This window comes from Neodiprion lecontei, chromosome 5, assembly GCF_021901455.1.
Source record: "Neodiprion lecontei isolate iyNeoLeco1 chromosome 5, iyNeoLeco1.1, whole genome shotgun sequence".
NCBI lineage: Eukaryota > Metazoa > Arthropoda > Insecta > Hymenoptera > Diprionidae > Neodiprion > Neodiprion lecontei.
The window spans coordinates 3,749,470-3,764,181 of record NC_060264.1 but is presented as its reverse complement, the minus strand read 5'-3'; the positions used below and the strand labels follow the sequence as shown (position 1 = coordinate 3,764,181).

Genomic DNA, 14,712 nt, shown 5'->3' with positions numbered 1-14,712 from the left:
TCGAAGAACGTCGGTTGGCAAAAAATTGTTATCATTCATTCGGCAAGTTTTTGTACGTTCAAATTACACCTATGAGAGTAAAAAAATATTTCTCAATATGGATTATAATTTTACTAGTATATATAATACACGAAAATCTTTCGTTTCGTTGACATATTCCGATATTTATGATTATGCATGATCTTGAATCAAGTTCGCAACGGTAACATTTTTATATTCTAACTGGTTTATGATTCATGCGATTCTAATTGCGTCAAACTTTGCTAATTATATCTGTATAATTTACTGCTTTGCAGTACCGTTACGTTGATTTGTTGATTTTTCTACTATTTTTCTTGTATATATTTATTCATTTATTTTTTTTTTTTGCCAAAGGCTTGCCATGGCGTAATAAAAATAATCGATCAATCAATGAATCTCTCTCTCTCTCTCTCTCTCTCTCTCTCGCTGACAATCTCCACGTAACATCACAAATATATTATAGGTGTGTATAATCAGCTAATGATTATACATACATTTGCATGCAAACATGTAGTGAATAATGATAATTAGGAATCACGTGACATGTAATAATACATCGGACCGCGGGAAGCACCGAATTTATAAATTTATAATTATGCCAGCACACCCAGAAACGACATGCCGAACAAGCCGTGGGCCACTGTATCGTTTTAAACTGTACGGCCCACGCGTTCGTTCCCTTTTTTGTTTTTTCTTTTTCTATTTCTTCTTCTCTTATTTTGATCGACGTTTATAACCGTGTTCGAAATGCCAAGACACGCGGTGTCGCCGCGGCTAATTCGTCTAACTTCGACACGGCTCAGGCCTGAATATCAAGTTAGGTATCACGGTGTTAGCTTGATCGTAACCTCGGGTATTAGTAGTAATTTATCATTAGCTCCTCTTGTCCCTGACGGTGCAGGGACGCGCACTCTTACAATGTGTATGAAAACGAAGATAGGCACTAAAGTCGCACGACTCTCGTATCTTTAACGTATATCGATGACTGATTTAGATTTCTAATTACAAATTACACTCGGACGCCTGTAGCAGCAGCAGAAGCTTGCGGAATACCTACAAAAAAAAAAAAGAAAATAGATTCGTAACCTACATCAAGTTTCTTGCTAAACTCTCTCGAAATTTTCCTGTCAGCTAACTTCGCACCTGATACGATACCATCCGATATCGAGAAAAACCGGGTTTCCCAGAATTTTATAAATAGACATGCGTATAATGAAGTTCTTATATCGTATTAATAAGGATGATATCGATATGTTTCCAGAACGATAAGTGACCGCGTTCAGTTGTATACATATTTCAGGTAAAAGATAATACCGGTAGTCTATGTATGTGTACGGTTTGAAAAAACGTTGATATCACGCCATTGTCGAGAAATCGTTCGATAAATGTATGGCGATCGATTTAGAAAAAATTTTCACGTTTCACGTAAGTTTCAATAAGGTTGGTATTACTGCCGTGCGATTAATCGATTAATCGTTTCTTCGAGCAATCGATTAGTCAAAGTTGCCTTATAATAATACTGCAGGTTAATCGTTTCATAAATCGAAAGCGTCGATTGATCGAGTAATTGTGAGAACGATTAATCGAAAAAACGATTAATCGATTAATCGAACAGCACTAATTGACGAAATTTGAGCGATAAAGTGCTGCTGCACATGACATTTTAATGATTTCCTAGAAAGACGCTTTCGTCTAACAATAAAACGGACTATACATATAACCAATTCTCTGAGAAACGCGGGTATGCGTTGGCAAATATCGAAGATTCGTACGTTTGTTTCGAAGTCTGTAGGTATCGTCTGCACAATCGATTCGAATGATATTGCTAAGGCGTTTGGAATGCTCCGATAAGTTTCGCCTGTTATCATACATCGATAATCGCCTACCGTAGCAGCGTTATTATCTCGGAATGAATAAGTTTTACAACCTATCCGTCTGGACGGTCGTTCAGAGCCGAACGGATCACGTTTTTGATGGAATACGAGAGAATAACTGCGCTAAGAATAACAAGAAATAATCGATTTTAGGTTAAATCGATAATTTCGATGATAATCGATTATTTTTCACTCGCATTCGCTTTTTGTTTTATCAACCCCATAAACGACGCGATACAATATCAATTTATATTGTTAAAGTATCAATTATTATCATTGTATTACTTATGTTACTAAGATACCTATTTGCCATAAAAAGTCAAAGATAAATGAATATTTTCATTCGATATTGAAAAATATTATGAATGAAACTATGAATCATCAGGAAAACTTTTGCGCTGTTAAGACTGTTCGGTAATTTTTTTCGACCCGATTAATCGGTGCATTGATTATTTTTAGCTTAATGGCCATCGCTAATTACGCTTACGAATCACTCGGCCTGAGGCTATTCTCCTGAAAAAACGAAGATGCACGAACAGGTTGTCTTCTCCTAAAAGTAAAGGTGGCGACACAACATGCGACACCTTTGTTATAATCATATGACGGTTATATTAAGATTCTGACAGGATAAGTCCCGTCTTTTAAGGCTTGTAGAATAAATTAAGTTAAACCAATTGCGTATTACATTCGCAGAAATGTTTCTATCGAAAAACTAGTGACGATTATTCATTACCAAGAATATATGTAGACGTAAAAGAGGTTGACATTTTTAAACGACTAGAATTTCGATCCTCCAATTGTAACAGATATGCATTTAATTTGCATGACGAATCCTACGCAGGCCAGGAAGCAGCTGTCATGCGAAAATCAACAAGTTTCAAGGAATCTTGATACGTCATTAAAAAAGAACTGTCACATAGCGTTTCTTACTTAATCGTATTCATTAAAATGGTGGCTTTAAAAAAAGGAATGCGTTCATTCATTCCGATGAAATTGGGTTGTCACGATTATACCAGAATAGCCGGGTTTCCGTTTAGTACAGGCAATGGGGGACCCGTTACTCTTGTCCATAATGCACTAAATTACAGGAGTTATTTTTTTTCATAAATAGATTCAGTATGACGTACTGAATGTAAATACACAAAATCCTTACAAATTTGAAGGGCGGAAGTGCCGCCATTTTCAGAAAAACCGTTTCGGTCTATATCTCCTTAACCGTGCACTATTCGGTGGATATGGATTAATAAAATTTACGAAATCATGAGAACTATCGATGGATTAACGATATCAAATAATACGTTACATCGTAGATGTGTAAATTTTTTACTGGTGAGGTCGTAAGTAATGGAGTACTCTTTGTAACGCGTTGAGAATCCTTTCTTGCAAGAGAAGCAGGATGAGATAATAGTTGTTAGAACCGGCTCCCCGATAATCTGTCTAGTATAATGAGCAGAATTCACCGTCAATCATTCGTCGTCTTGTACCATTAAATCAGCCAGTAAATTCACAACGGAATATTTCTTTGTCGTTGTCTGATGGGGCACTTAATTCATCTAGCATCAATCAAGCAACCAAACGATAATTTTTTTAGTTACCACAAAGAAAAAACAACAATCATTTTTCAATCTTTACAAAATGATTTCGCATAATATACATAATGTCATGAAATCTGGATACTTACTGCACTGAGAAAAATCTCATTTGTTACAGTAACTAGAAAAATTGAGTAAAACAGGTATCGTAAAAAAAAACAGTGACAGTGATCGTAATGAGAAAGAATAGTAACGGATACTAGACTTTCCAGTAACGGCTATAAAACTAATTTTCATTTTCTACCTGGAACTATATTTTTCGATTGTTGTAAAAGATGAAAATAGTTAAGGACCGAGCGGTAACCGGAACTAAGAATTTCTCTCAGTGTGTTACAGATTCCTGGACTCATGTTAATCGACCCGACGGAACTACAGATTGAGCTGATCCTTCGGTGATCGGAATTATGCGTCTTACACGACGACTGCGTGCCTTGCAACAACAATACGCGAGAGCTGTGCAAAAATGGGCAGTTTGGATCTCTCGTAGAATTATCGACGATCTACGTCAGGCGGATGGTCTGCTGATCGGTTCGGCGCTAGTGAATCAGACACCTTTAAACAAGGCATACCTAGTTTTGCGGTGAAGAATCCGCAGTCCACGAAAATAGAACCCCGAGTCATGGATACACCAGGAGGCACACCCACCCACCCGTACATCCGACGGAGTACGAAGAAACAATTTTCGCGTACAGGCATCCGATCGGATCGGATACACCCAATATTTCATCAACTTGCACGCCGATTGAGTCCAGTTGGGCAATAGAAGACGGATATTGTCCTAAGATTGCGGTGAAATATTTCAGGAATGCTTGCTCCGCGATAGCGGAGGTGTTGTTTATCGCAATTTAGGTATGTAGTTGTGTTAAGGTTTGCCTACGAGCACGTCGAGTGATAGAAATTGAGTAAACGGTGTTGCCGTCGTGTTTATTAAAGAATAACAAACACGACGGTGCACTAAAGCCCGCTCCTTATTCACTTCGCTTTCGTGTCTGTGTAATAAGCTATCAAAGTTGAAAAAGCAAGTGAGTTCAATCGTTACAGGGTTTTCGTACGCTTTTTGGAATCTGATTTTCAATGGGTTTTTGTCAGTAGTCGCATCAAACAAGGTTTGTTATCAAGTAATATACCTACGTAGAATGTACGAAGTGGCGCGATGGAACAAAATTTTAAGTGCAATCTTTTTTCTCAAGATCGATAGTACTTTGTATATAAGAACGAATTTTTTTTCTCGACAGACTCAAAATTCCCGACTTGTTTTCCAAATTCCCTGAGTTTTCTCGATTTTCCAGGTTCTTCCTGTGCGTAAGAATCCTGAATTCAATTATTGAAAATTCTTTTGTTTCTTTCGCCGTGTTCTTCGTTTAGTGTATTTGGTACGTAACTATTTGCAAAATCGCAATCACGAAAAATATCGAAACACTGATAAATCGTGCAAATATCGGTGACTCTTTGTAATTGTATATCGCACAAACCGTCCGAGTTCTCGTTATCCGTTTGGACTCTTTAACGTGTATACATATAAGTTTACGCAATTTTTTTTCTTAACGCGGAAGGAAACACAATCTAATCTGTAACAGAGACGTAGGGTAACTTACAACTACAATTCAGCGTAAATACGAGTCGTGTATTTTTTGGTATATTACACAAAGTCTGGCGAATCGTTATTTCAATTGCCTCCACGAATCCAAGGCTGACTTTTAACCTGCGTATAAGTGAAAAATCTTGGTAATTGGCAGATAAATACTACCGACTCGTGTGTGGTCAACTATTATGACCGATCTACATATTACGGGAGGATTTGTCACGCTTATAAGTTCAGATAAGCCGTGTAAGATAAACTTCGGTTACTTGACACGTATTTTAAACGGAATAATAATTAACACCTTTACACATGTCGCATGTACAATCGGAAGAACACGTAGTAGTCAACTGATTAAGAGACGGCACATGATTTACGCGCTGACTAACAAATTACAAGAGCGGCATTCCATTCGGATAACGCTCTCAGTCTTCCAGCATTTTATCAAGTGTTATATCGGCGACGGTGCCTGTTCAAATATAGTTATTTCTTAATTTCGCGAAAGGAGTTTAAAAAAGCCGTTACCGACGCTTGAACGAGTCAGTATTTTTCGTCAAGTAAGGGACCGCGGGATGTCGCTCCTATTATCGCCAGATCAATGCCCGTATAACTTGATCGATCGCTGTATTTGGATATTAAAAACTACCCAGAACCCAGCACGCGTTCGATGTTTAAATTCAAATTTTAATCAACGTTATTTGGAAGTGACCTCAGTGTACATCCCCGTCAACTCTTCGATTGGGGTGTGTAACATGCGCTGGAAATACGCTAAACGTGCATCCTGTTCTCCTATCCAATTGAGCCACGTCAGAGTTTGCGAATAATCGAATATGATTTCGGGGTTTCCCCCTTAACGTCAACCGAAAGAGAAACGAATGGTCGTTGAAGCGTTGTAGGTTTCTACCTCGATCAAGCATGAATATGTAATATGTATAGATCATATAGATCCTTGTAAACTCCGCACCGAACTGCAATCGTTTTCCAAGTATTTCTTCGTATATCAAATCCCAAGCGTTGCGATTATTCCGATACCCAGGGAAAACCCTTTAATTTGCATAAACTTGTGTCCTACCCGCTTGTATAACACGGACGTTTAGTAAACTCCGCAGACGTTTCGCATAAATTATGCACCATTACGTGTCAACTCGAGGCCTTTGATCGCACGCTTCGCAACGGTGTATATTATATTTTATTCAAAACTATTCTCATACAATGTAGTCTTCGAAAGAAACATACCAGTTCCTCTTCTCTTCTATTTTATATCTTCGTATACACGATGGTGAAAACGATGTTTTGATGGATAACGGTAAAAGAATTTACCAACCGATTTTCCATCTTTTCAAATAAATGGCAGATAGGTATACAAAGAGGCAGGAAATAGGGTAGTCTTGTCTCTTATTATTTACCCCGTTTCTGAGGGGAGAGAGTAACGGTTATCTTCTCTCGCATACATCTTCGGTTCACAATTCGTTTCGTTGGTTTTCGACTTGTCGTTTACGGCATTGGCTAGGAGAGGACTGCCGAGTTTTCTTACCCTATACTCGACAACAGAATGGTTCTCTGGTATTTCTCAAGTCACTCACTCGACATTTGCCACTCCATACGGCGAAATTCTAAGCCCTTAAACCTTGGGCCGCCCAAGGCGCCAGTGGGTCCGACCAGAAACCGCCCATTCCACGAGGAGGATGTTTAAACCTATTGTAAAATTTCTATTCAAAGATTTTCCCGTCTCGATGTCGCGTCTGTTGGGAAAAGGTTTTTCGCTTCTCGGTTGGTAAGGAGAGGCGAGAGATTCACTCTCCTTACTAATTGGTATGCGCTTCACGTCCAATTGGTACGTTAGGCAAGCGAGTGAGTAAGCGAGTGAGTGAGTGCTTAAAAAGTAAGAGTCTCTTCCAGACGGTGAACGGTCGTCTGTTAGTCTATAGTTGATTCCACCGCCCCATTCACTCGATCGACGACCACCACTGGCGGTCGTTTCTTTTAGCAATAGTCGAAGAGTGGACTGCGCGGGCGTCGCGATGAGAACGCCTGCGTTCTGGATTCGAGCAAAGGGACGCATGCACCGCAATGTAGGTACGATACAAATGTGTGAGTCCAACTCACCAGCACTGAGTTGCGCGTTACTTGAATTACACTCACTGCCTGCGCTTACCTCGAGAAACTACACCATATACCGCGCAGCAGAAGCTCTGCGCGTGTGTGTGGTTCTTCTGTAGTTCGAGCACATCACGGTGTCCTGGAACGATCCTGTAACTACCTCGCAAACGTAGGAGGTGATAAAGTCCGACTTACAATTGCCGGTGCAGGATGCTCGAAATACCGTAAAACAAGAAGAACATGATTTTTTAACCGGCAATCAGACTTCCACGATAACCCGATTGCGATTTCCGGCGAGAAACGGATAAGAGAGACCCTCGAGCGCGGTGCCACTCGACCACACCGACCAGACTCACATCGATCGAGGACGTTCATGACCCACCAAGGAACCAAGTGCCAAGTAGAAATGGAATATACCGTCTAGTGTAAACGGGGCTTTAGCGTCTCGCTGGTACGCGACTCTCGACGGATGGGTAGAGTCGACTCGAGTCGAGACTGTTCGTGGGCGAGAAGGTGCGCGGGGTTCGCGGGGGTTGCGCGGGGGCAAGGCTCTGGCAGTAGCTCCCAGGCTGTGAGGCGGCGCGCACCGTGGCATCTCATGACAGACCGGCTGCTTTTTCCTAAATAGACATACTTACCAAGCTTGATGGAAGTGGTGGCGGTGGAAGTGTTCCGGTCCCGATGATCCGTGCAGTGTGACCTGGTGTCGTCGGTTTTACGCAGCGAGGAGGAAGAACAGGAGGAGGAGGACTGTCAGAGGGCAGCTTTGCTTTTTCCCGCCTCGGTGCAGTTTCGAATAATAGTATATGTATAATAAATACCCGCAGTAGACGTAGGTGTAATACCTGTAAGTGAGGTGCGGTGAGCTGGACGTAGATTGAGAGGAAGAGGCGAGGACCCGTAAGCGGGACGTGCGGATGTGCTGGATGAGTTGGTTTGCGGTTGAACGGACTCAGCGTGATACTTGCAGCATTCCATTTGGCGAAGAATAATGTTGTTCAAGTACTATTCCTCCGTGTTTCTTTACAGAGGTCGTTAATCCCCGCGCGCGCAACTCGCTCGCGCTTCCAAAGGTGAGAGAGATATCATGCCGCGGCCGCAGGTTCGCGGCTCGCAAAATCGCGGGCCCGTTCGAAGCTGGTGGTGCGGGAACAGCGGGAATAACAGCAGCGGTAGCCGGAGCTCATCTGCAACGGGTGATTTTCTAGCCCGGCGTGGACGGAGAGTTGGGAGTTCAGAGGTGAGCCGATCGGTACTGATTTGAGAGGAACAACGTGGTCATGGAACGGACTACGGACCTCGGCCTCGACTGCTGATACGACGGTGACGAAGACTACTGGGACGAGGACGACGACGAGGACGAGGGTACCGCGTCATCGGCACCGGGAGGCGAGAACCAGAGCTTAGCAAAGAGGGGCGCGAAGAGGTGGAGGCCGAAGAGCAAGGGGAGGAGGAGGAGGAGGAGGATCGGGGCAACGCGGTCGATGGCGCGATGAGCGGGGCCCCTGCGAGGGGCCCGGAGGCCCAGCGTCCGCGACGCCCGCACCACAAACGTCACCGTAGCGTCCCGGACCCATCGGAGCCACCAGACCCCGAAGAACCGGAGGAAAAACGGCCCAAGGTGAACCCGATATTCCTCTGGGCTTCGCAGCGGGAACAGAGGATAGTCGAGGTCCGGTGCGAGGACTACGACAAACGGAACAGGATAAAGCTGACCAAAACGGCCCAAGGGTGGCGCTCGATACCCCGGACCACCGTAACTCCAACGATCATGCCGTCGACCAGTGGGACTGCCGCTAACTCGCGGAGGCACCGCCACCATCACCGGGGACATCGACACCATCATCATCATCATCACCATCACCATCGTCGCAAGTCGCGGGAACGAACGTCGACCGAGGACGAGGAAGTCCTGCGACGAAGACACCTTCTCCTTCAGCCACGAGTCGTTCTCCAGCAGCTACGACTCCCCCAGGTTACCGCTGCATCGGCTGACCAGGAAGACCCAAGAAGGGAACACATGCTTGGGCTGCTCGACGCCACCGCCGCATCTCCGGCCATCGCAGCTATGGCTGCCGACACTCCAACCGCCGACTTACCCGACTCTCCGAACCATCCCCACGACGAGCAAGTTCAAGCGGTGGCTAGTGCACCGTTACCCTCAGCGTCACCCTCTGCGGGGACTAACGACACTCAGCATCGACGGCGACCCCCACGATCGCAGAGCGAAGATACGAGGGCGGAACAACGCGAGGATACCAGCTGGTCGAGGACCAACCTTGGCTCACCGGCGAGGATACTGAACGCTCTGAGGAACACGCCTGGACTGTCGGTCTCGATTGCAGGCAACCCAGCGAATACCTCTAACAATGCCGAAAATTCGCCTCCACCTGGCTCCCCGGGGCACCGAAAACCCGGACGACCACCACCCGGATTGTTGGTAGCGATGCCGGCTGGTACCGGTGAGACTACAGCACCCCATAACGTTCCAGCGTTGATGTCCGGTCTGTCCATCAGCATTCCGAGCTACCGGTACCGGCCGCGGAGCAGAGGGATACCATCCTGCGTGAGGAAAGTCGATCTCGATTCGCCCTGCGCCGGATATAACCCGAAGGTCGAACCGGAGGACCTCGACGATTCAAGGTCCCAGGGTACCGTGGTCCAAGCCTCTCCGCAGCCCAGTGGAATACCTTGTTCACCGGCCGCAGGTGGAAGGCCAGCCTCGGCATACTTGGAACGGCTGCTGCCCAGTCCACCTTGTTCCGTATCGTGTTCGGAGGACGCGCGGAATGACCTAACCCTGAAGGGTATACTCGCGTCGCCGAGTCAACACCATCGGCAGACATCGACGTCCCATCTGCAGCTCCAGATGGAGACGAACAACAACAACGACAATAACCACGACTACGGTCCCGTTTCCCTGGAATTCGATTCACCAAGTGACCCGGCATCCGAGCTACGTGAACTCCTCAGGGTATCCGGTCACCTCATACCTGACCCGCTCCTCGTCCCCAGGGACGTTCTTCCCGCGCTGGCCGCCGCTCCAGCCAATGAAATTCCTCGACTACTTGCCTCCCGACCGGAACTCAGGCTTCCGCAGGCCTTGACCAGGCCGGAACTACTCAGGGATCCGGATCTCTTGGTCATTTCTCTGGCGCATCTGCAGCACGTACTCGACTACAGCGACGGACCGGTACCGGCTGATCGACAAGACGATGAAACAAGGCCGAAACTGACCTGCAAGCCGATCGGCACCCTGATGCCAGCCCCCATCGATCTTTCGGCAAATCGTCCCAGACATACGACCAACGGTGGGTCGTATCCGCTGCTCAGGGTCCGTACCACCGGGCTACTGAAACAGGAATCGGAAGTCACCTCCACCGCCGCATCGCCTGAGGACTCGCAATTTTGGCATCCTTTGTTCAGCAGGTATGGGGTTTAATTAAATTCCTGGCGTATTGCGATATCGGAAGACAGTCGAACTGCACCGACTTAACTAGAGGACATGAAGAATAGCATCACAGGTGGAACACAATTGTCGTCAACTGTTGGCTGAGGTATGGAAACGTTTCCAGCTTCGAGGATCGATTTAATTCTATTTTCTGTCTAGCACAGCGTAACGTTGATCGATGCATTATACCAACGTCAGAGTTGTTTTTACACCGCGAGTAGGTACATACATACATTCAACATCTGTACAGCGATGATGTTAATTCTTAACCACCCCTAATACAGCGATCGATGTTAGTCTACGTACGTTCAAGAAGGGAGGGGGGGGTGTCCGAAGAAGTTATTTTAGACAAACGTCAACGAATTTAACCGGTAAAAATTGAAATTGACTTTGTACTAGCGGATTCTCTCATGGTTTTCTCCTGCCTTGGAGTGAAATTCAAAACTCATTGGAGAACAGTGCGAAAGGTGAGACTGAACAGCGGCACAAGTAGGTTGCAGAGTCGCTCCATCTCTCTCTCTCTCTCTCTGTATCTCTCTCTTCCTCTCGCCGGATAGTTTCCCATAAGAGCGAGTACGTTGACCCGCGGATAGGTACGCGAGAGATAGATATAGAGGTATACGGGGGGGTAGAGTAGATAGAGTACAGAACGTGGAGAGGCCGTCGCCCGGCGGACGTTTGTCTCTCGTTTGACAACGAAGTCCGACCCGACCTCCTTCTCCCCTTCGCTCTCATTAAACGACCATGCTCCGGTGGGCAATCAGATCGAAATTGTCCTCAATGTTACAGCATCGAAGAAACATTCCACGGCAACGTTCACGCCAAAGATCACGTTTATCACAACGTTCCGCAAGCCGATTCTATAATACTCTTAACGCGACAGGGTATGCGACATACGTACAACGCGTACTTTGCACCTCGGAATTACGTACATAGGCCGGAGAACGCGTATATAGTGACGCAATTCGCGTATATGGGACTGGGCTACGAGTCTATCGATACCTGTACAATGCACGTATAGGTGTAACATACGAACGTTATTCGTTCAGGGTCTGCGCAACATACATCAGGTGCATACGTGCATTGAACTCACACTTTTGCACCTTGCTTTGGCGGTCGGTGGCTTTATTTGGGGCGGTTTGGCAGTTTTTTTTTTTTTCTTCCTTCTGTTAATTGAGAAAATTACATTCTTCATTTTTTTACTACGTTCTTGTGAAACTGCCAAGTCACCCCTAGGCATGCCTTACCTTGGAGGGTGGTTTCACCCCTCCCCCTTTAAGGTGTTTAATGGCAGATAAAAAAAAAAAAAAAATACTTGTCGCTTAGTTTTCAGCCTACTGTAACGTGTTACAAAAGAAATAAAATCGGAGAGATCGACCTGGGATACCTTCCTTGTCAGTCGTTAGCGTTCGGCATAGATATAGGTATACACCATGGAGTATAAGTGGTACCGGTGGCTATTCGTTCTACACTCTCGGTTTTGAGGGGCGCAGGCGCCTAGCCGAATTCGTCGCGCCCTGATCGATCTGCAAAATCCCAGCCGTGCACAAGCGCGCGCATACATCCATGTTAAATTCACCCTCTTACACCCCCGCGGTAAGCCTGGCGCCTACACCACCTCCGGCTTTCGGATGCCTATAGACTCCATGGGGTGGATGCGTGGTGGCGGAGGGAACAGCTGGCGATTGGGTGGGGGCAGAGGGTTGCTATTATAACAAGACGATGTGCAGAAAACTGAACGTGTGGACGCCAGGCATTGGATCACACGCGGCTGCAGTCGTAAAGAGTCGAGGGGTGTCGAAACGGGAGATGTTTTGATGTGTAGGCAATTTTTTACTCCAGTTGAAATAATACATATACGTGTATGCAGTAGGTTGTTTTTTCTTTGTCGGCTCTTGTCGCCAATAAATTTCGAAACTGTTATACGTATGCGAAAAGACTCGTTCGTTACAACTACGTACCCGGATTCGACCAATTTATCTTCTGACTAGTTTTATACTTCTTTAATAGGCGCAAAAATTATTTACGGCGGTACAAGTGTATTCTTATATCCATATTAATCGATTGCACGTGTAAATTGTTTCAGTCAAAAAAGGCACCTGCATCACCTTAACCAGCATCACTATCACTACGAGCAACAGCAGCAGCGTCAGGTCTATATTCAACAAGCCGAAAATCAGCGACAACAGCACCATCAGCTGCCGCAGCAGCAGCAACAGCAACAACAGCAGCAACAGCAACAGCCGCAGCATACACAGCAGCAGAATCATGGATCGTGGCACAGAGCCACGATAGCGTCATGACCGAGATCCAGTTCGGATATCTTTAACCACCAGGGAAGAAGTACCGGGCACGGAAATCAGCATCACCCCTAAAGCTCCGAGCTGGATGGATTGTCTCTCGCCGAGTATGAAATTGCGCGCACTTATTTTACTGCACGAGTGTTAAAAATATATCGTCTGCGATAACCGTGTCATGGTCAAAAAGGTATAGCTATATGTATGCATAATTTATGTGATCCGTAACACGTGCACAGGCGTTGTTAAATGTTTGACGAACGTTGCGGTCACCTACATACGTAACATACACGTATATGCGTTTACTAATTGTACACGTGTTAAACGCGCGTTCATAAATTGCAACCACGGCGGTGCCATTGTTCGCTTGAACCTAGGTATGCCTACGTATGATTAGTTTTATAAATACGTAATACCTGCGCTGATGTATGCCGCGTGCAACGCGGCCTCTATAGCTGTTACATTTAAAGCGAAACCAGTGAAAATTATTATTTATTATATACGGAAATTTTGTAAATAATGGCTAAGCAAGCTGCTGCTAATACTACCATTATTACTATACTATTACTATAATCATTACTATTATGTACGACAATTGCTAACCTTCGACGAGATCAAGTGCGATCGCTAAATGCATCATATATGTATACCTATGTATATTTACCTATACCATGCATACAATACTACTAGTATAATAATATTGTAAGGAAAATGTATGATATTTATAGGTGCTATACCATTGTTATTAAATTAGATATATTATACGATCTCTGTAGATAGATAATAGGTAACTAGATAGACGGAAATGAGATGATGAATTTGAAACAAAGAGGAAAAAAATGTTAGATTTAAAACTTAACGTGCAATCGGCAGCGTTTTACACGTAATATATATATACATATATGTACCGTGAATCGCTTAAATCAAAAGCAAATCGCACCTTCATTTTCGGCATAAAAATTTGCCAAGATGTCAAATGTGTAGGACAGGCCAAGCCCTTCTCGATTGTTCGGTGATATTCGTTAACTCATTAATTCATTTAAATCGATCATTCGATTTTTCTAAACAAAGTACCGATCGACGCATCCCTGATATTACGATGCTCAGATCGTGGGGTTGAAGTGTGATTGCATGTTGTGAAAGAATAAAATATAAATGAAATGGAGGAGAAGAGGAGAAGCCGTAAACCTGCGACGTCTATACGTGATACGAGTATATGATCTGTATCATATATATATATATATATATATATATTAAGATAGATATACATATTTACATACCTACATCGTATATACACGACCGTTCGTATATACCTGTATTATTTATTTATTGATTAGTTTTACGTAGAAATTCGCGATCTATATTTGTTGTACCAAACTGACGATCGGTCAATTTCTGAAAAGTCGAATCAAGCATTGATTGACTCTTACATGTAGATTTCATTGTACCTATAAATTTACATAGTTCTCTTTTAAGAATTAATATGAACGTTGATAGAAGAAAAAAAAAGTTATGATTTTGTTGGTTCATTATTACTTATATATATATTATATATACGAATATCAGAGTGATAAGATGTCTGTAAATATATGAGACCATTACAACGGTGATGATTCAGATGTATTGTTATTACACCAATCTTCCTCTCACCTTTTACCACTTTAATCCCTCCATTGTATTGTTACCTGTTTTTTTTTATCCTTACGAGAAAGTCATCGATTTCATATCACCATGCTCGAGATTGATTTTTCCAGAATCTATAGCCCGAAGGGTCGTGGGGGAGGGGGCTACAATCGAA

The 14,712-nt window shown here is 44.2% G+C and overlaps 1 protein-coding gene across 1 annotated transcript; it reads left to right on the top strand.

Moving 5' to 3' along the window:
- The first annotated feature begins 7,214 nt into the window (after positions 1-7,214).
- LOC107220914 lies at positions 7,215-14,533 on the top strand. Its single transcript, XM_015659706.2, has 2 exons — positions 7,215-10,595; positions 12,704-14,533. The coding sequence occupies exons 1-2, from the start codon at positions 8,659-8,661 to the stop codon at positions 12,918-12,920; spliced, it is 2,154 nt and encodes a 717-aa protein (XP_015515192.1). The 5' UTR covers positions 7,215-8,658; the 3' UTR covers positions 12,921-14,533.
- Positions 14,534-14,712: the final 179 nt, after the last annotated feature.